Below are 24,097 nucleotides of genomic sequence, written 5' to 3'. Positions count from 1 at the left end.
CTTTGCACAGCATTTTATTTTTTTACGATTTATTTATCTTTTAATTATTTCTCATCTCTAAATTATTGTAAAAACATATATTTATGAAAGAAAAAAAGTATAATTTTGAAAAATGTTTATTAAGTACATATATGTCAACAACAAAAAATAGGAAATAGGAATCATGTGGCGGAAAAAAAATCAAATAATTTATTGTACAAATAAGTACATACATCGACTTCTTACCAGCAGCGATTACACATATCAACGGTCGTGCATTCTCAAACATGTATAAATGATCTATATATGAGCATGCAGATATTCGATAAATCGATATTCTGTGGAATAAAAAATTATACAAATGCTAAAAGATTTGCATTCGATCTTGGTCGGAAAAAGAAAATATAATACACATAGTGTTTAACGAAGCGAAGCATCTTTATTATTAGTGTACATACAAATCTATAAGGGCATCAGTCTTCGTGCTCGGAGAGGAAAGAAAGAGAAGCGCTCTCCGAAACTGGTGAAACTTTTCACGAGGTAGCGCGTCGAGACCGGTGAAACTTTGAATGAGGTATGATAATCAAATATAAGTAAGCGGATGCTGGTGCTCCTGGATGCACATCGCACTGACGTTATTATACGACACAGAATCACCGATAATATTATATATCCTGCTCCTTGCAATTCAAATAACGTTGTAAATAATAAATACTTAAAATTATTAACAATTATTCGGAAATAATTACAGGAGACTTGTAGATTTGTAAGATAAGAATATATTCTTGAAAATCGATTTTAGATAAATTCAAAAAAATATTGTATTACCGTCAAAATAAAAAAAAATATGCTATAAAAAATATATATTATCAGAGCCAAGTCGGTTATTTGATAGCTTGATCAAAGATCAAGAATTTCTCTTTAGTTTGTCGCAATAGAAAGTTTGAAAATGCTTTCCTAAATAAAATCAATTTAATAACCCCTATAAAACTCATTAACAATACTTACAAATATTTTTAATTGTATTATATTATATTAATATTTTTATTTATTTTAAAATATGGGATACATACAATTAAAGTTGAATATGCCGGATCAAATGTTACTAAATTATGTTAATTGTTATTTTTATATGTGAACAGAGCATTGAAAATTATGTCACAAATGCAAAGGCTAGTTTGTACATACGCGTTATCATGCTGTACAACTTTCATATTGTGCCATATTCAATTCTGATAATTAAAATAGCCATAAATTTTCCTTTATATTCACTAAAATTCCTAATGATAAACAATAACTTCGATAAATACAGTTTTATTTACTTTGTTATTTTCATGTAAACTATCTGATATCACATGTTTGACATTCTATATGTAAGCGATTGTTCGCTTTCACATTTATTTATAAAATAAGTTAAGCATAAAATGATATTCCTTCTGCACAAATCGTATCCCTTGACTTTTTGATAACAATTGTAATGACTGCGTTCAGCGGACTCAATAATTGAGTGAGCGCTTATTAGTGTATTCTTTTAGATCATCCAATCAGCATTTTAGATCTGGAAGAATACATCAATAGCAGCGAGCGCTCACTCAACTGTTGAGTACGTTGAATGCAGCCATTGTCATTCGCAGGGGAACTTTAATCTGAAAATCGCAATTGACTATTAGACGCAAAGAGCGTAACAGCACGATTCTCATCGCCGTAAAAGAACGGAAAGTGCGCGGTGTATCTGTTTTTTACTTAACAATCTGCACCATTGTCGCGATATAAAGAGGTTTAAGTTTAACGGTTAACTAATTCTATGTCGTCTCTTTCATCATTTGGCACGAGCGAATAGTCTTCCGGTATGCCGCGAAAAATTAGTAGTACGTGAAAAGTATTCGCGGACACGCATTATAAACTAAGAAGGAAACTACTGCCATTAGCGTCAGCAGAATCAGCAATAGAAAGCTATTAAGATTTCCGGATCTCTGGCTCACACTGAATTAATCATGTAACGTACAACAATGCACATTTGCATAATCACTGTGTTTCTCGCATCAAATTTTAAGATGCGATTCGGTGACGATATAAATCACCACTATAGTCCTCCTCACAGTATAACGCAGTTCTTTCGTAACCATAAAGTTGTGATACCTTGCTGGGTGAAATGTCGCTAATACAAAAAAAATATTGCAGGATTAATGACCGATTCGCTCACGCCAAAATGCTGATCGTTTTATATTTTTTGATTCGATAGGTGAAATTCGTTTTTGTCGTAAATCCATATTCGCTAAGCGGAAAATCGTCGGGTAAATCCGCTCAAGAGTACGCATTGAGCTTTACGGCGCAACTATTAGATCGTAGCAGCTGTAATTTACACAGAACGTGTCTATTTGATTAACCAATCAATGTGTACATACAAAAAATAGTTGTGATCATTGCAGTGATAAAGGAGGTATATTAAATTTTGTAATTATGATCACTTTCTTATTGTATTTTCACGAAACCGATCGGTTTTTACATTAAATTGTGAATCGGTACCATTTATGTTGTGTGCACTGTTTATATGTCACTGTTTCGTATTTATTTAATATCTGTAAGGGGCGCACAATAGAAGGAACGGAACAGAGAACAGAGAATAAGAATTTCAACCTATCAGAAACTGTGTATTCCACAATACATGATTTCTGATAGGTTGAAATTTTTATTCTCTGTTCTTTGTTCCTTCTATTGTGCGGAGCCCCTAATAGTTTTTATTAAAAATAGTTATGTTAGAAATAAAAAAATGACATAAAAGTACGTACTTGAAAACTTAAATTGATTCAGCCCATAAAAGATAGTAATAGATGTAGATGATGGTAATGATGATACAGTTTATATATTTTATAACAGATTGTATTTGAATTTCAAATCCAATAAAAATTGGATCTAATGTCAAAGCTGTTGACTTTGGGCCCATAGATCGATTGCTCTGGGATCGATTGTCACTCGAAAACTTATTTATGTGAATTCTGTAAAAAATGCTTCAAGTATAATTTATAAGATTTATATTCAAACAACAAAAATTAATACTTTTTGTACCTTAATCAATATTGTTTATACAATAAGTGATATTTTTTTAATAGTGTCGTATTCTTGAGAATATATTTGCCTAAAGATATACACTATAAAAAAATATTGTTTTACCTATATTTTTATTTTTTCAATAAAATTAATTTCCTATAAAAATGAATTTATGTCAAATCAATACTTGACAAATTTTTGGTTGAAAACTAGACTAAGAAAGTAGAAGCATATAAGTAGCATTTTGCTGTTCAAACACAATTCTTGTATAAGTTATATAGCATATAAGGGAAAAGTGTGTACTTCTTGGCAGTCTTACCCTAAAAGCTACAGAAAATTGCAAAAACTTTCGATAATTTAAACAGATAGTTTGAAAAAAATTTTTTTTTTAATTTTGCTATTAAGAGAGAATTGTATAGATATGTATTTTGATTACATCTCAAATGAAAATAAATATTTTCTAAAATATCCCTGCAAAAAATAGACTACTAACTGAAAGAAACTTACGCGTATGAGGACAATGGCGGTCGCGAGTCTTCGCACGTTTCTTAGAGATCGGTGACGCAATTGGAAAGGTTCGCGAACATTGTCCGACGCGTTCTACAATTTTTTTTTCAAGGAAAGTCCCACTGTGCTTCCCTGAAAATTGAGTTATAGTCCAGCATGGCATCTAACGTTGTCTCTTTGTGGTATCCGATCATCTACTCGCGATAATAGCAGAACAAAGACAGGACGACGAATCAGGAAGCCACCGCCTTCTCGATGACGAAAGTCATTGTGTTAATTTCGCACAATCCTTATCTCTAATTCTCCGTTGGAACCTTTTTATCTGTATTTCGATAGTCTCCTGGTTCGATCGACCCTCGTATAATGTTACATCATCTCGAATAATATTGGGAATCGTTGGCGATACTGACACAACGAAGTCGTACATCAAAAGAATATTAGTTGTGGCACTTTGAGAAACGTTATATCTATATATTATACATAAGCAACGTTGGTGATCGAGAATCCCTGCCGGAGAATTTTTATCTATCTTAGAATATAAACGATCTTTAATATTTACGAGACCGTCTCTATTCATCATTGTTCTTTCTCCTTTTAACAGTATCTGTTGGTTCCATCCTGACTAGAAAATTCACGATCAAAGATTGCTTAAGAGAACATCGATAACAGACGGCAGTTCGATTCGATAAATGGTCTCGCTGTCGAGATCATCGGAATCGAACCAAGGCCGTCCAGCGTAGCGAAACCCAGCGTCGACGCGATATTGGATGATGAACTCTTCGCGATAAAACGTGATGCTACAACGTGGCAAAGCAATGAATAATGACGGAACTGTTACGAAGCGCTCGTTGGGAGGGCTCTCGAGAGCCGTGTCCTGGACAGATCAGGCGGAAGTGGATCGTATGGCGTCGCGTTGAAACCGACGTATCGATTGTTCTTTTTATGGAGGAATCCACCGGAGAACGGATCCGTTTTATAATAAATCACTCGTCTAATACCAAATGGATCGATGTAACCGAAAGAGCCGACGTTGTTGCCTTCAGGCTCCCTTTCCTCCTCATGATATTGCCTCCTTAAATAATACTGGAAACCATTCGCTGTAGTATGAGTGCCGTCATATAACGGGAAATCGTTTTGAGAAACGCTTGGCGATTGATAGCTTGGCTTGAGGGAGGAACTTCCGATAGCAGGATCGTATGGAGCTTCGAGAATCTGAGTTGGTGGTCGAGCTGCAGATTCGCGATAATACGTAGCATGTGGTCGATGATAAACGTCCAGGCTCTGAAGTTCAGAAGGGTAGCCTGGTCGATTAGAATAATAATTGTTCCTCGAAATCGGTCGGGGTCTGATAGTCGTCGGAACGTAATAACCGGAAGTGATGTCGTTGCCAGACAGCGGCACGATGGCATTAGAATCTGGTCGTCTGTAATAAATAATTAAAAATTATATACTATAACGTTATATAAATTGACTTTCCGATTTTCCGATATTAATCCTTTACCTGAAAGGATTTGGTGGCCTTTTGGGCCTGGCCAAAATTCCAGTCTGCGCTGGAGTCTTCTTTGCTTCCGCCATCGCGTCTTGAATAGATCGATCCTTACCGACATAAACCATTTTTGACCTAAAAAGATTCCGGCAATGTGAATTCGTCATTAAGTACTTAATTACTTTTGATTTCTAATGATTTTAGTTTAGGCGTGTTTTGAATATTAATTTTATTCCTATATTAGTCAGATTACTTTAAAATTCGAAATCCCTCGTGGTCCGCGATGTAATCCTTCAGTCGTAAATATCCAAGAGGGTCTAGCCAGCCTTCAGTGCCGATCACTGTACCATCAGCCAATCTTTTCTCTTTCCTATACTGGCCGTTCGATGTTTGAAAGCGAAAAAATCTCTCCGGACCCTCATCAGTCTGAATGTGATACTGCGTATTGGGATTTAAATTCCAGCCGCTTCTCTGGGCCTCAATTTCGTCCGTCGTTAAACACAGCGCCGACGCCTGTAATTGTAAGCTTATTTTAAATAGTTTTTCCACGTCGCGACAACCGCGTTAATAAATTACTTACTGCTTAACATTGGGTCGGGGAAAAAGTTTCTTCGTATTTTTTAATTCAAAATTGTATATACAATATCTTCGTCAAAAATAAATGAAATTTCAATTTAAAAAGAGAGTTTTAAAGCTTTAAATCTCTACTTTCGAAAGATTACTATTAGGTGTTGGAATTAATTCGTAGCGTTTTACAAGTGATGGGAAGTACTTTCATTAATGTATTTTTTAATGCTCATGTGAAATAAATAACATTCTTTCATTAAAAACGCTACGAATTAATTCCAACACCTAATATATTTTTTCAGTTTCTGTGAGTTTGATAATTTTTACATCAAAAAAACTGCGAACTGAAAAAAAGATGAAAATTTTTCTTTTCACTTTGAGAATCTCTCATGTGTCCAAAAAAAATTTACAAAAATTTTCGACTATCTATCGTGAAAGCTCGAAGCTTTTCCTATAAAATCATTTTTTAAAAATGTTCCTATGATTTTTTGTTACTGAGTTATTCGCGAATTAAGTAAAGGAGCATTCTTTGATTGCTCGTAACTCCGATAAAAATCATCCCACCGCAATTTAAAAAACAGATTCTTAAAGCTAAAACTTTGCTCTAACGAATAATATAATTGTAACGAAAATTTTGCAACAAATGAAAAACTTTTGCAACAAATTTTTTTTAAATACGAAGAAACTTTTTCCCCGACCTAATATGAAAATACTGTGCAAAAAAAGATATCTTATTTAAATTCTAAAGTACCAGTTAAATGTATTAGGTGTTGGAATTAATTCGTAGCGTTTTACAAGTGATGGGAAGTACTTTCATTAATGTATTTTTTAATGCTCATGTGAAATAAATAACATTCTTTCATTAAAAAACGCTACGAATTAATTCCAACACCTAATATATAAATGTTAAATTATCGATTAACATCATAACTCTGTTAAAAATAAAATAGAGGATGAATTTGCTTCTTGTTTTTATGTATTTTTAATCTTAAAATATAATACATACAGAAATCATTTTAAATAAACAATTTAATAATAAGATAAAATAGAATTTTTCTTGAAAATATTAAAAAGGAATTGAATATATCGAATATATATTACTATTACAAGAAATATAATTATTAATTTAATAGTAATAGCTCTCCAATCTCCCTTCAAAGCATGAAAGTCTACTAGCTATCTGCTGTGTTGATCACCTGTCATCGAAAGTCCAGTTACAATCAAAAAGACATTGACGATCTACGAACACGTACACTTTTAATTCATTGTCGATTGATAACAAGAACGTGCTATCGACAAGGAACGTGATTAGTTACGTGGAGTGTTCCTTGGCAATTCTTTGAGATCTATACGATTACTTGTAGGCGCGGCATATTCCGTTTCAACGTAATCACTCCATTTAAAGTGTTACGACTCGAACATGAACGTTTCGCTTTGAGCAATGATGACTTTGAACAATTCAAGCTTGAGACGATGTATTTTATTTCCTCAGGATTTTTATAGCATTCGATAATATTTTGTACTCTCATGATTCTGCTCGTTACTAGCACATATCACCATCCCGATGGAAAGACATTAAAAGCCGATTACAATGTCTGAATTCCAGTTACATGAATCGAGGTTGTGGCTTTTGTGGGAAAATACTATTGAATATTGCACAGGTATTGCATAGGTATAGGTACAATATATGCTTTAAAAACTGTATTTTATCTTATTCTTCTTTGTTATTTTTATTAAGCTCAAGGACAATTATATATGTGGTAAAAAGGAATCTTCTTGCAACTATTATATAATTTTAGCAGACTTGCGTATATAGCAATAAATTATATCTTTTGATTGGAAGAAAAAAATCTATCAATTATATTGTAATAAATATGTTAACATTGTTGAAGAATTTTACTTTCACACTACTCGTAACTTTTTAAACAATAATTAAAATAGTGTGTGTGTGTTATGTAAGATCACTATATTGTATTTCTTATTGTATTCTTATTGTATTAATCTTATTTGTATGTAATCGAATTCATACGAGATTTCCATGCAAATGAAATTACGTTCCGCTCTTTTTCGTCATTGTTAAAAAATTTGAGATCTACAGGCTGATCTATGATTCATGATTACTCACGCTTTTGAAATGCAGCAAAAAATAAAGTGGAAACATAACGAATTCTTATTTACGAGGCAATGTCCTCAATCTGGACGTGTATTAGTGTGATTCGCTGTTTAGCTAAAATATAATGCTATAATTCCGACCACGCGAGGAATGCGATGACTTCCATCGTGGTATTATAGCAGGGCACCATTGCGCGCAAGCACAGCGGTCACGTAAGAGATATATTTATCCCTTCTATCGCGGATTTTGCGTGGGATTGACCAAGATCACGAGGTCCGCCTCTCGTCTCGTCGGTCCATATTAAGAGATGCTGGACCAACTGAGCGTAAGGTCGATACATCGGTTTTACATAACAAAAAATTATTATATTTCATAAAATATAATAATAATATTTTTAAAAATGAAAAGAGTAACATTTGTAGGACAAAAAGTGTGAATAAAAAGAAACGAGATGTCTTCGTTAAATTAACAGATAAAAGTCTTCCTCTGGAAAGATCTAAAAATGTAAAACATCCAATCCGGGGGTTTTTCAAAATATTAAAATAGAAATAGAAGAGAACGGATGTGAGGATATTTTTAAATGCGCTACGTACTAAGGCAAGGAAGTTTAAGTTTCCTTAAACCTTAAGTGATATTCTCTCGGCTGTACGAATTACTTACTGAGTTAAGTTTGTTTTATGTAGCACGATGTAAGATCAAGGTATAACTAACCTTGGATCTTACCACGTATCGTACATGTGCTTAATATCCATCGTGTTGCTATATCTCTTTACCAGCAAGAATTCATACTCTGCAGGATTGCTTCGGTATCCTTGAAACTGGTTCACTATGTGTTATCGCTGCAGGGCACTTTGACTTGAAAAATGATCACATTGTAGAAGTTGGACACAATGTTAAGTTGATATCCTTGATATATAAATCTGCCACGCGACTTTCTGCATATGAAAGATGCTTGTTAAAATCTAAACATTTTTTATTTACATAAAGCTGATTATATAACGCCATGTATTTATAGACGTGAACTCTTTAAACGATATATTATATTAATTTTATCAATCTACGATTGCATGGCCATACATGTTTTTTTATGCACTTTACTCTATGAAATTCAAGATATCCAACAGTGGATGAAAATATTCGTCCTGTATTCTGTATATATGTAGTTAGCCTGCAGTTTTATAGATAACGAGAAAAGTCATTATGAAGAGTAACTCAATGACATAATATTTCGTATCTATAACTTTAATGTAGGATAATTTTTCTTTTTCTTTTCCTTTTTGATACATTCACAATCCACTTTGTTCTTAAGAGAAACGCTGGACACTTCCTTATTTTATCTCTATCAAAATTATAGTGTTCGCAAATAAGTATTAATTTCCTCTCGAGCGAACACTTTTCTTCTTTAACGTCAAAGCGAAAGATAGGCACTTAGTATCAGTCATCTTCAATCAACACGAAAGAATTCAACACTAATAGATTGCTTTGCAAATGCAGAATTTTGTAAGAAAATAACGTAAAATACGTATGTGTTATTCATATGTGTATGTATGTATTATAATGTAATAACGTGTTATTATTCATTATCGAACACAGTAATTTTAAGCAAAGATTAAAATCAATTGTTTTATCATAAACATCAATTAATTGAAGATTAACTGATTTTTCTCTTTTTTTTTTTAAATGTATGGAGACTCAGCATGAGAAAGTAATTTAATATTTTAAGGGCAATGGGGTACCCTCAAAGCTTACAGCAGTAAAAGAGTTATTTTGCAGATAACAATTGCGAATTCAAGTTGGGACCATAAGCAATCAAGACAGGGAATAAATTGTGTTATGTATTAAGGATTCAACACAAATTTCTCATTCTCGTCGTATAATAACGCACAATTCTCAGGAGCTTCGGAATCTTAACGCGTTTATAACTACGCCTCGCATCAATTTTCCATCCTCTCGCCAAGGAAAGCCATCGTTTTGGCCGGCGGTTTTGTACGAGGTCGTTCAAGCTACACGATTAACTCACTAAATTATCATTGCATCGTCCATTGTCCGTCGGTCGACTCCCGTCGGTCACGGTGATTTCACCTTTGCACAGGAGCCGCCGCGGCTCCTTTCGCTCACTTCCGCCGCGCCGTTCTCCATGCATCCTCTCTTTGCGATCTCCTCTCTCATTAAACACCCACGTTTCGCGCGATTCTCACGTGCCCGATCACGTGATATAATCTAGGATTATAATGAAATTGCGCGCCCGGGAAATTGGCGACATTGGTAGCCGACAAAGAATTCGGTGTTTACAGGAAAAGGATATTATTATGCTAATTGCAGACGTAATTAGTTAATAGAGACAAGGAATTAACAAGATTCTTGATCAATCGCTCTATGAGATTCATCTTATTGTTAAACAATTAAGTTGGCACACATTCGTATCGCTTAATCATTAAATTTTGCGAAACTTATATATGTATATATACGATGCTAGCTCAGCATGAATAATACAAATGTATAATGTATTTAAATCTTGTGACGAAAATAAAATGAATGGAGAAGCTAATTAAATAATAAAATGCTGTACTTTGAATCCTGTACTTTTTATTTCTTATCTATTAATCTGTTACGCAGTATTATCATTCTCCAAGAATAAATGCTATTTCTTTCATGTTTGCGAATAGAATTACTCAATTATTTTTTAAATAACATTTTTCGTTTATTTAATATTATTTAAAATTAAAAATATGTATTATTTTTTGACACCCGTATTATTGTATCTACAAGAATCATCTGAATCTCTAAACTAAAGTAATGCTTGAAGATTGTAACATACCGCACACGAAGACTAGCATCGTCGGTGGCATCTTGCGGTGATCCAACCACGTCGTATACAATCGTGGTACTTATTATGGATCGTAATTGCAGATGGTGTCGCATGAAGAAGACACGTGATAAATGCGCGATCTCGTTTGTGATCTCACTTGGTATTTGAGGAGCGTCGGCGTTTCATGAACACGTCGCGACCTTCACACGAACATGTGCTAATTGATATTCAGAGCGCACGTTATATTAATTACCTTCGCATAACTTCGTCTCGATATTTACGACAATAACAACGAGGATCAGTTTTTATTTCCAATTCTTTTCAAACGCAAATGCCTTGTGTACCGGATGCTTCCATTTCGATTTAGTAACTCTTCGTGCATGCAAAATTAGTAATACGTATTTCTAAACTGCCACTTTGATACTCAAAGTTGTTTCACGTTACTATTTTACTTTCACATCATTTCTTCTCGATATTTACATTCAACGCTTAAAGATCGGTGCGCGCTTCTAACTCTATTCAAACGCAAAGATATATTAGATATTCATTTCGTGATTTTTTAATAATTACGCGAAATTAGAAACAATCTACTTCAAGTTTTAGTTTAATACCTTTTAATACCTTTTAATAATTTAGTTTCTTTAAATACTAACGTAAAATAATAATATTAATTATTTCCAATTAATCAAATAGTATTGTAAAATACGCTGTATAAGAACAATTAACAATAATGAGAATAAATAAGAATAAATTTTGTTATAATTATTGCATTAAGAAATCATACTTGGGAACCAATTTTTTTATCGTGCTAATTATATTGCAATTAATGTGTAAGGTTAATATTTAAGATTTTATTTTCTCACAGCCTTTTAATTAATATCCATTAGCAACAAAAATTATAAGGAAAATCCGTTCTCTTATTTCTCAACTTATTTCTTCACTTTCCTTAAAAAAATATATAGCCTTTACGTTTTGTTCCCAGAAAATTCAATTGTTTTTCCAAACAGATAGTATTAACAATTGCATCGATCATATATTTATATATTATCTTTCTCTCTCTCTTTCTCTTAAAAAAAATTCTTATATTAAATAATACTTCAAACTCAACAACCACATATAATATCAAAGTGTATGATAAATGATTATCAGTTTACAATGTAATCAAATTACTTTGGAAACAAAGCTGATTCTTTTGATTGTATCTTTTTGAGTGAATTTGGCTGTATTGATAGTCACGCACGTGCTATACTACTCGATAGCATGGAGAAAGAGAGGCGTCCTCCTCTGTTATACTTCCATTCACGCCATCTTCACGGTACCGCGCGTTCGTGCATCGAACTCTTCGGAATAGAATAGGAGCCGGTGCCTCTCACGAATACATCCTCGGCATTAACTTTCATGAGCACCTTCCACAAATCATGCCGGTGTCAGTTTCGATCGAACGATGATGTGAATACATGCGTGATAGATTGTATTCGACGAGTGTACGGAACAATCAGCTGCTTCACCGGCACGCAAATGCAGTTACGTAAATTATCTCGAGCCATCACCATTGAATATATGTAAAATAACATACACTTCTTTGACAGACTTAAATACCTACAATTCGTAACAATTTAAAGTAATTATTGTATGTAAAATATGAGACTTTGTATCTAAATTATCTTAAGACTATTCATCTTATATATGTAAATCATCTTCCTAAATTCTTCAAAATTTGTCAGATAAGTCATAAGTTAAGAAATAAGAATGGATTTTCCTTAATCTTTGTTGCTAGGAAATATTAATTAAAAAGCTGTAAGAAAATAAGATCTTATATATTGTAAAATATTAATTTTAGACATTAATTATAATGCAGTTTTAATTTTATTATTTTTTCCAGATCTTAATGTAGTTCTACCAGCTAGTATCTATACTTCTAACAATCATGTGTAAATTCCTTCGATTTGCATCCTTATTAAATTAAAATTGAATTTATTTTTATTATATAAGTATCTATAATCTTTTGCGCAAACATCCGGTTTCGTCACCAATGTCAATACTGGTTTACGAAGTTCATCATTGTAATCATAAGATTATATAACGTAATTATTTTGCCGATTCATTTACCAGTTATTATTAGAAAACTTAAGAAACAGTAATCATCAGTTCGCGATTGGCATTTAACTCGAAGATCTTTGTAAGACTTCTACGAAGACGTTAACGAAGACGTCAACGTAGAATGTCAATGTCAATGTCAATTTGTTAATACTTGCAAATGTCAATTTGCTAACACTTGCCAACCCATAAAAAAATCAATAATTACTTGTGATAATATTTTCATCCGTATCTATGTCAATGTAAAATTTACCTACTGGATTAATTTTACTTATAATTCACTTACTAACTTAATCCTGACATACATGTAGGTATGCGCGAATAAGAAAAAAAAACAGTGCATATGAAAATTATTTTGTGATATCAGATTAATCTTTCCTAAGTTTTTCTCTACTAAATGTGCTGTGTTGTATTAATAATGTATCTTTACATTAGTTGTGATTATGCATATGTATTACACACTCATAAATCCTACCGTCAAAAGAATGAAGCAAAGACATGTTCGCAAAATCGTGGTCATGGTGGTGCTTCATGAGGTTGCAATATACGTTCTTCGAATTTCCTCTTCGTTGTTTTTTTTTTTGCAGCGATCGCCGTGTCAAAACGTTCTTTTACTTCTCAAGCAAAATTCGCCTTTACATACATTCAGTCTCCATTGCGATAACTGCACGAAAAAATTTTCTTGATCAAAATAATCGGAATCTAGAACCCACATATATCTTCTTATCTTCTTCTCTATAATAACGCAAATAATAAGATGTATTGATATAGATTCTTCATGAGAAAAGAAAAGCGTACAAGATTATAAAAATTCATGAATGTCGAGAAGAGAGAAAGAAAGAGAAAGGAGAAAATCACCCACTTTCGCGGACCGGATGAAATTACGGAAGAAAAGAAACGGAAGAGGAACGCAGTCAACAGCGTCGATGTCGTCGAGGCGGACTGAGAGGACGCGATACTGTGACTGAGAACCGGCGATGTGTCCCTGCATTTCCAGATCCGCTGTACACGACGGATCTACACTCCTTTCTTCGCGACCATCCCCCTCCATGTAAAAGCCGTATGACGGTTTTTCCCATCTAAGACCGCGCTCGCCCACCATCACGAGTACTCCACATTCACATGACGCGTGAACGAGCTTGAAATTATTAATTTGTGGCGCGCGTAATCATTGCACGTGCCACACGTGATCTTGCGACGAATTCTCTCGTGTTGTTCAGACATGCATCGTGGGTTCAGATTCCCACCCGAGTGTCAAGCCGAAAACACAATGAAAAATATAGACAATATAGGAACAGGAAATAACAAATTTTGACCTATTAGAGACCATGCATATTAGAATGGATTTCTGATAGGTTAAAATTTCTTATTCCTATTGCCTGTGTTTCCGGTTTCACTCAGACGTATCACTCCATCTTAGAAAATAGAATGTTAAACAAAGATAACATGATACTCGAGGAACATTCGAAATACATCTTCGGATGACGTAAAGGGGTAACGACGGTACATAAATTATGGCCTTTTAATACTTGTAGGGATATTACGTAAAAATATCGCTAATTAGAACCGAATTTTCTTATTGAATATCATATTGTCGTACATCTGATGTCGTACGCTGTATGAATTATACATTAAATAATGACAGTTAATGAGAACCGCATCTTTTTTCTTAAGATCGTCCTTACCTATTTGGATATCGTTAGTTAGTTATCGACACCGATAGTTATCGATAGCCATATACATATACTCTTGTGAAATACTCTTTGTGTAATTAATTCTCTAAAAAGTAGATTTTCCAATTTTAAAGTTACTAGAATATTAAATGATATATTTTTAATTATAAAAACTTTGATGTTGTCAATTAATATGCAAAATTAAAACTATATGTCGGAATATCTCTTTCACTTTAGATATCTTTTATTTACAAATAACGTATTGTTAGACGTTAAAAGAAGTACGTGGGATTTGAACGAGTCATGCATTTTTTAAGTATTAGGTTGGTGCATATGAAATGTCGGATTTTCTTTATATATGAATGTTTGTCTCCCTGTTTTCGTTATGCTTTTGTTTTTGGCATAACCTCGTTTATAGTCGTATTGTCCATTGCCAGAGTTACATTTCAACAAAGAAGATTTTCTCAAAAGTGTTCCATTTTGTTATTTGTTTTGAATTTCGTAAGGATATGAATTCAACCGATATTCATATAATTTTTTTATACGAGTATAAACTTGGTAATAATGCTGCAAAAGCTGCACGCAATATAAACCAGGCATTTGGGGAGAATACTGTTAACGATCGAAAAGTGCAGCGTTGGTTTGAAAAATTTCCGTCTGGTGATTTTTCCCTACAAAATGAACCGCATGGAAGACCCAAAACGTCTGTGAAAAATGATGCTCTGAAAGCATTGATGGAAACGAATCCAACTGTATCTACAAGGGAACTTGCTACCAGAATGAAAATTGACCATACAACGATATTGCGACACCTTTCTGAAATTGGCAAGGTGAAAAAAATGGATAAATGGTTACCACACGAACTAACTGAAAGTAGCGATCGAGCGAAATAAGCTGGATCGATTGAACGTATGCTCATCATTACTAACCCGATTTCATCGAGAGCCATTTTTCGATCGGATTATTACTTGTGATGAAAAATGGGTTCTTTACGACAATAGGAAAAGGTGTGCTCGGTGGCTTGATAGGAATGAGGCTTGTGCTCATACTCCAAGGCCATCACTTCATCCACGGAAAATTTTAATAACAGTTTGGTGGAATGTGACTGGAGTAATTCATTACTCATTTCTTCGAACTGGGGAGACAATTACAGCCGAAAAGTACTGCCAGTACATTGATGAAATGCATGAAAAATTGAAAATTATACGCCCATCACTTGTTAATCGACATGGCCCAATACTTCTCCACGACAACGCTCGGCCGCATACGTCGTACAAAACAATTGCGAAATTAAATGAATTAAAATATGAAATTTTGCAGCACCTAGCTTATTCACCGGATCTTTCGCCAACCGACTTTCATTTTTTTAAACATTTAGAACAGTTTTTACGGGCTAAACAGTATGAAAATGAAGACAGAAAATGAAGACTGAAAAATTCCATATCAGAGTTTATTGATTCTAAAGATCAGAATTTCTTTAAGACAGGCATCTATGCATTAAAATCTCGTTGGGAAAAGTGTATTGAAACAAATGGAGCATATTTTAATTAAATAAACAGCTTTTGAAAAAAGATATGCAGTTTTATATATTCACTTAAAAATCCGACATTTCATACGCACCAACCTAATAGTTCTTTAGTAAAATGGGATCACAACAGGACCCACTCAAAATCATAAATATCTATATAATTCGGATAAAATATTAAAACTGTGTGTGTATGTGTGTGTGCGTGTGTGTGTGTGTGCGCGTGCGCGTGTGTATGTGTATATTTTAATGGAATAGTATGAAATATATGCTAGTAAATCAAAAGCTGTATCTTCATCAAACGAAAACAAGATAACATTATGATTACTTTTTACGGTTAAATTTATATGCAAGTTTATGCACACACATACACACACATGTAAAATATCTTTTCAGAATGACCATTGACCTATTATTTTTTTATGATCATTACAATCGTAATTTTTTGAACTTATAATTTTTTAAACTTATAATCTTGTTTTTTCGTGGAGAAGTCTATGGTAATATTTGTGTGCAGTTATAGTCAAAAGAGTGTCTCCGATCTTCGATTCTTATCCATTACTCCCGTGCAATACAAAATATTACAGAAATATTATAGCAATATTTTAGTAGACCGCAATATTACAAAAATTGCAATAATATTGCTGCAGAAATTTTAATATTTTATTGGAAATATTGCAATAATATTGTTAAATATTGTAGTTTTAATATTTTATAGAAATTGTTGCAATATATTGCTGCAATACTATGATTCGACATGTAAGTACGCGGTCCCTTACTGCGTCCAATGAACGCATTTTTTAAAAAGAAAACATCCAGGAATCCTATAAGAAGGAGAACGCAAATCGAGTTGATGAGTCTCCTGGAGATTTCTAAGCTCTTTCGAGTGTGTTTTCCAGGGCCCTTAATGCTTTCGATCTTAAAGTTATCGTATGTTAGAAGGATACAAAAAAGAAGTATTTAATTTTAAGATATTAAAATGTTTTGTTTTTGTCCCTATTTTTTAAACACTTAAAGATGTTTTAGTTTTAAACTTTTTCAATAAACAAAACACTTATACATATTCGAATTAAAAATATTATGTATTTTAAATCCAAATACATAGTATTTTGTGTATGGAAAAAATGTCAAATTAAAACAACTTTAAGTGTTTAAAAAATGGAGATAAGAACTCCAGAAAGATTAAGATATTTTAATATCTTAAAATTAAATATTTCTTTTTTGTAAGTGTACAGATGGCTTTAGAATCCCCTTAAAGGATCCCCTTAAGATTATATGATTCTTTAGTAAAAATAAAATTTCCATAAAAATGTCTAATTTCTTTATTTAATAAAGTTAAAGTTAACCGAACTTGACACAAAATTTTAAGGTAGCTTAGATTAACGATGAAATGAGAGAAAAAAATAACTGTCGAAAATATAACTTTTAACTTAGCCTTACACACAATATTACAACAACATTGCAGCAATATTATTTTGAAAAATTACAATACTTCATAAAACATTGCTGCAATATTGTAGCAATATTCCTATGTCCGCTAAAATAAAATTTTGCTTCAATATTCTACGATATTGCCATAATATTTAGAGAAGTATTGCAGATATATAGTTGAACCTCCGTAAAGTTAACCTCCGCTTTTGTTTTAACCTCCGTAAAAATTATGCTCAATCTCCCATATATATATAGTAATTGAGCACATATACTCGCGCTTGCGCATTTGTTTACTTTTACGGATGTCGGTCCCGACAAGTTACTTTTGTAGAGATTCGATTGTATATATATTGTTGTAACATTATGAAATATTTCAATAATTAATTGAATTTTTTTAATTAAAAAATAAAATATTATATTGCTTAGCACTCCAAACATACGATAAATTTATTAATCGAAAGTATTAAGGGGCCTGGAAAGGGGCACACTCGTTTAAAAAACGAAGACAAGAACAAAACATTTTAAACTTAAAATTAAACACTCCTTTTTTCAGTATTATCGATTCAGTATAATCTATACACATATGATTAATGCGTCATTAACATAACTGCAATAATATTTAATAATATCTAATAATAACTAACAATAATGTCGAACGCACACGTATATGTACAATTTTTTTATATTAGGTATTATCTAAGTCTAATTCTAAGAACACAATATTGTTTATTTATGTAATCCTTAGTCTAAACCAAGGTTATTTTATATGTACAAAGTATAAAAAGCTTGTATATAAAGCAAATATTGCGAATCGACGTTAGAAGCCGACAATCAAACTATATAATTTTTCAACTTTTTGTCATTTTTAACATAAAGTCGACCTGTTTGGATTATATTATCGCTTATCTTTAATTATGAAGGAAGATTTTTAAATTACATATATGAAAAGGCAGTTAGAAAAATATACTTATTTGAAAAATCATAAATAAATCAAACGACTTTAGGATCTCCTTAATTTGTTTCGCATAATCAATAATTGTTTATATCCATACATAATCGCCAGTCATAAAAAGCACGCGATCTTCATGTTGCGAGAGCAATATATTGAGGAAGCTATAAACGCTAGGAAATTGCATTGTGAGAGTCATAACTATCTTCGATGCAAAAGACTGATGAGATAATCAAGGTGTATATATGGAAAACTGACATCCTTGATGCATAATTGATACTCGTGATACCAGTATATCTCTTAAAATGTAGACAATAAATGTTTGAGAATATTAATTAAATCTGATTTGACTGAGAATAATACTAATTTACAATAAAGAATTACTTCGAACCGAAGACTAAATGTTCTTTATTGATTTTTAAACGATACCGCAAGCTACAAAATTCCCGCACGTAAGATTTCTAAGATAATTGAGATTGTAATATCCAAAAATATAATTTTTTAATATAATATTTGACATTTTTTTGTAAAGAAATTAACATTATCTTGAATTATCTTTGATTAAAAGTCGAATGTATTGTTCATTTTCTATAAAATGCATGTTCTTTTTATTTTAGTAGTCTTTAGTAATATCTTAATAGTCATCTTTTTAGTCATATTATAAAGAATTGAAATATAAGGTTTTTCCAAAGTAATAAATTTGCTGCTTATGATGATAAAATCATATACAATTTCTAATTTACGGCTATCGACTCATATACACAGACTATACAAATTTTATGTGAAATATTTTTTAGATAAGATACTCAATGTATGTATGTATATTTAATTGATCAAATTTCGGGAGTGTGTAGGAAATCGATAAAAAGATCAAGAAAAAAAAATCTTTAAAAATAAAAGTCACCTTTAAAAATATGTTCGTTTTTGCTTCGTTTTGAAAAAAATCGCAAAAAAGGTAAAACGTAATATTCGGAATATTATTATTAAAATTTCAAAATAATGTTAACCTTTTTAACAAAAGAATGTTAAATAACACACAAAAAAAGTTCTTTTTTACATATTAAATTTTAATTATTTCAAAAAACGTGCTAATGAAATTTAACTTGCGTGTTCAGAATTAAAAAATTTACAAGAAATATCTTGTTTAGTTCAAAGTAATTAAAAAACTTTTTTTGTAAAGTAGAATAATATAATATAATATAAGATAATTCAGCAGAAAATTTTAAATTTTAAAATAAAGAATGCATATATTGCGTGATAATTTCTATTTAAAAATTAATATAAAAGATAATATTAAAATAATTTTTACATAGTTTTTTAAAGATTTATTTATAAGTCACGAATGATCCTTTTCATGAATATATAATAAATCCTAATTACACCTCAATTCTAATCATAACTCTCAAAAGAGATTAACATTCAGTGCCCACTCGAGTGTCACCTAGGTATTCCATTTTTGTTGTTTACCGAACGTTAAACAAGAATGACATGACACTCGGAGAGCACCCGGATGGGAATTCACGCCTCAGAAGACGTCAATGGAGGAAATTTGTGCGTGTGCGCGCGCGCACATGTTTTTTCCAATGTTAATGATTAAATTATCACACAGACTTTTAGAATCAATTTGCATTTGCGAAACCAAAGAAAAATTCTGACTTGCCGCTTTTAATATTACATTAGATTCTCACAATATGCATCCTTGATACAGCATTCCCAGGATCTCGACAACAGTAGCCGGAAGAAACGTTGCAACTTTATATCATCTCGCACATTTGCGTCATCTTCGGGTCAGGCAATCAACATTCCGTAATCGTTCGCATTACTCATGATCATCTGATGAAACGGGCGCCATCAACGTGACATTCGATCCTTTCAGTCACCGGAAGAATTTGTCATTTGCGTAAAAAATTGTCTTGCCTCTAATCTCGCGTCACTAGCTCAACACACATTGACAAATGGTGACGTGTCATATCTCTTCTTCTATAGAAATAATATGCATATAGGCTTTTAAGAATAGCAGAATCATGTTTTTCATTCATGGTTTTCTATTTTGAAATATATTATGAAACAGAAAACTATTTAATAAATCCATTAATCAAGTATATTGAAAAGTTATATTTACATAAGAGTAATGCGTCATCATTTTTATCTATAAAAATATGTGATATCATTAGTTAATAATTATTCAATAATTCTAACAGTTAATAATAACTTTATTTTCAAGTTTTAATACATCAACGAGAGTTCCTGGCAAATTATTAACTTTGATATAAATTTTATCATCTACTTCGCGATACCACTTTTTCAAATTTTCATATCATATGTGTACACTTTTTTAGTGGAATTTAAAGATTTTTTAAAATAAAATACACAACACATATAATACACAGCCCCTGTGTGTGTGTTCATGTATACTTCGCACCCATAAATACAGCTCCATTGTAACGATATGCTTTTTCAGCTAATAAATATCAAATGGATCCTTCGGTCGAGAAAGCGTGTAGTTTGCAAAAACAGCTGGAAGTAGACGTTATCGCGACGTGCGGGCGTGGGAGAGAGAGAGAGAGAGAGAGAGAGAGAGAGAGAGAGAGAGAGAGAGAGAGAGACTAAGAGAGAGAAAGATAGTAGAAGTAAATAAAGTTCTGTCTACGAGTTAATGTCTTCGCGAGTATTGCTGCGATCCGGATAAGTAATTTCTAACGCGGTGTGAAATCCGGTTTTGTTGCAGAGGCTTCGTTTTCCTTAGGTTATAGTGAACGATATCGCATTTCCATGGTACAGATGCGAACAATGAAAAATAAACAGCATTCAACGCTCTACGGATGACGCTCTACCTTCGACGTTCATTACATTTATAATTTTATTAATATCGTGTGAAATGGAAAGTGCAAAGATAGCATATCTCGTATGTCGAGAAAGCTCTAAAGTATGAGAGAGAACTATATGAGATGTGTAAAGATGTAATATACAAGAGAAATAATCGTTACGTCAATAAAGCCTCGCATCGTTTTATTATAATTATTGTGCAACTTTATTCGTTATATAACGTTGTAAAATAACAAAGAAAGTCACTAATACGAAGAAAAAAAGATTATAATAACACTTGAAGTGACTTCACTTTTAATTTGTAGATTAGAAGAATGCGAAGGTAGGAATATATCATCGAGTACGTTTCTCTCTTTCATCATAGGTGAATCGAAAATTATGCTTCTATATCCTATTATTTTTAAGTGGTTCTTCCTATTCTATTTTTAAAAACATCATGCTGGCAGATTAGAGAGTCGCTGAGAGCAGTGACAAGATCGCTCTAGCGATTGCCCAAGGCGCGTGGGAGTTTACCACATTCGCGTCTCTTCGAAAGAAAAGTTTAAAGAGAATAACTGATCTTTTGACCAGTACCTTTCCCTATATTATACAGCACATAAATTATATTTTATAAACAAAAGCGCGAATTTTTTAAACAAAAGTAATGAAAAAGCCTTTTTTTAACACATGTAGTTTTTAAAAATATATTTTCATTAAATAAAACAACTTCAAAAAAAATTGAAAAGAAATAGAAAAAGAAATTGAGCTCATTAACGTTCCTGACGTTCTAAACAGTCTTGTTCTTTCCATCTAATTTCCAATTAATTTAAGCTTCGAACTTTGATAGAAATGTTTCGTACTGACATTAAGAGATATTAACATAGAAAATTAAGAAATTTTGAGGAGGAAGATTTTGAGTAAATTTACGATAAAGAGGTCGACTCGACGTCAGTTTCCAACTGACGAAAAAAGTTTGTCGATGAGTTACCCTTGATATCGAGAATTATCTGCCGCGCTCGCGGAATGCACTTGGCACCACATTCTGCCTTCCATCTGATGCTCGAGTGAGCCTTACCGCGTATTTTCTCCTTCGCTTGTCGCGCTTACGACGCGGCGCTTTCACTTTTACGAGAAGAGAGCAGAGGCGGCGTGTCGAGTGAATAGGCGCCGTTCTGTCATGCATGTATGTCTACATACATGTGCGTGTGCAACAATCGATCTTTAAGGTGCCTTTTCATGTTGACGCTTGATGCTCCTTTTCAGTGTCAAAATAGGTTATAGGTTATATAATATAAAATTGACGCTAGATGGAATGAAAATGTGTGAAAAGGATGTAACGTCATATATGTAGCGTCCGAATAGCGTCTTGAACCGAGTGGGGATAAATCCAACTTCCAGTGTCAGACGCTAGCGTCAAAACTGATACTCACATGATCACATTCACGCTGCTTTTCAGCGTCTGATGAAATATATAACACCTTACATAAAATTTTGGAAGCTATAATAAATATATATAAATAGAAAAATCTATTTATTAATTATATTTATAACACACACACATTACAATAGACTGCTGTATTGTATCTTAATGTGTGTATGCATGTTTTGCAATATTTTCGTACATATTAAATATTAAAATTATTTTGATTCACTTTGTTCTACTTCATATTCTCGATAAATAAATATATCATTAAACAATATTATAAAAAATATTAATTCTTTTTACAAAAATGTTAATTTTCTATCATATCTCCTACGTCCAATGCGATCAAGCATTATAATTAATGTAATAATGAATTAGTAAATAAAAATTGCATGTTTAATAATTAAGAAAATTGCATACATATCACACGCGATATTTTACGGGATTCAAAGTGCATGATGGAGTGTGTACGTACAAACGAACAGTTTTGCACTCCCGCACGCGATGCAATGATTCGAACAAAGGAGTGTGTCGTGAAATTAAGTTCTCATGGCTGGCGCATACAGACTTATGCACCGAGAAATTCACCGATAAAATCACGTATTTATAATCTCGATGCATAATGAGTGACACTGTGTAATATTCTTTGCAATAACTAGTACATGTAGAAACAAACGTTTCGTTTCAGGCGATGTATAGAAACAATATCAAGCTTATAAGCAGTATTGAATGTAAGCAGTACTAATATCTCGCTGAGTTATAAAATATAAAACATAAAAAAATATAGACTTTTGACAATATCAATAAAAATAACATTCTATGGTCAATTATATTTTCCAAAACAAGATCCTTAAATTTGTATCAAAGAAAGGTTACAAGATATAATGGCGGATTTTAAAAAACGCAAATTAAAAAAAATTATTGTGCTGAGATGGATCGACATATATCGAGTGCAAGAAAATAAAAAGATCTGAGAGATATGTTGTTACTCGAGTGAAAAATAGTATTAATCAGACTTCAAAAAAACACATTGTCGATAGCAAACTCATTATTTAAAAAGTAAAACTCACCACAAGCGACAGAATGGAGACGAATCTTCGCCGCATATTAGCCGAGAGAATTCAACGGAGAAAGGATTGGCGACCAATCGATAGAACTCCAAATTTTTGCACAGAAGTACAGAAGATCGCGGGCGATCTTGTCACGCTTAATCGTATCCGATTACTGATTTAAACGAAGCTTACCAAGCCGAGGCTGGATTATACTTGCGGCCTACACGTAAAGCGAGCCTAAGGCTCCATAGTTGGCAGGGCAGACCAAAACCCACGCGATTTTCCTTTACGGTTTAGTGTTTGACCGTATTGGACACTGAGGATTTCGATAATAGAAAAACAACTGAACACTGATTAGAACACGGTCTAGTATTTATTCTCTAAATATACACACGTTGATTACGAAATATCAATAGAATCCGAATTTCGCGCAGTGTCGTTTAAAAAAAAATCACAAAGTATTGTATTAGAGAAATAAGTTTGCGATGACGTTGATGCAAGCAAAATCACGAGCGATCAGTAATTTTAAAGAATCATGTTAGAAATTGTTTCATATGTGATGAAATACATTTTTTTTTTCCTCGAAATGTCTTAAAATCACAATATATACGTATGTACTTACAAAAAAAACAA

The 24,097-nt window shown here is 32.5% G+C and overlaps 1 protein-coding gene across 5 annotated transcripts; it reads right to left on the bottom strand.

Annotated features, from left to right (window-relative positions):
* Window positions 1-398: 398 nt before the first annotated feature.
* LOC105151257 (uncharacterized) lies at window positions 399-23,631 on the bottom strand. 5 transcript variants are annotated; one of them, XR_015547550.1, is made up of 5 exons: window positions 13,082-13,141; window positions 5,274-5,533; window positions 5,036-5,155; window positions 3,535-4,957; window positions 399-2,975 (listed from the first exon to the last, which is right to left on the bottom strand). XR_015547550.1 is itself a non-coding variant. In XM_011064859.2 (5 exons), exons 2-5 carry the CDS (start codon window positions 13,124-13,126, stop codon window positions 4,369-4,371), a joined length of 1,014 nt encoding a protein of 337 aa, XP_011063161.1. In that variant the 5' UTR covers window positions 13,127-13,341; window positions 13,469-13,627; the 3' UTR covers window positions 3,223-4,368. The 5 variants fall into 5 exon arrangements, 4 of the variants coding, with proteins under 4 accessions (XP_011063161.1, XP_087269941.1, XP_011063162.1 ...); XM_011064859.2 differs by lacking the exon at window positions 399-2,975 and adding an exon at window positions 13,469-13,627 and having other exon boundaries at window positions 3,223-4,957; window positions 13,082-13,341; XM_087413815.1 differs by lacking the exon at window positions 399-2,975 and adding an exon at window positions 13,469-13,627 and having other exon boundaries at window positions 3,223-4,957; window positions 13,082-13,308.
* Window positions 23,632-24,097: the final 466 nt, after the last annotated feature.

The sequence above is a fragment of the Acromyrmex echinatior genome, chromosome 15 (assembly GCF_024713525.1).
Source record: "Acromyrmex echinatior isolate Ae372 chromosome 15, ASM2471352v2, whole genome shotgun sequence".
Classification (NCBI taxonomy): domain Eukaryota; kingdom Metazoa; phylum Arthropoda; class Insecta; order Hymenoptera; family Formicidae; genus Acromyrmex; species Acromyrmex echinatior.
Note: the sequence above shows the minus strand (reverse complement) of the source record. Positions and strands in the feature narration are given on the sequence as shown.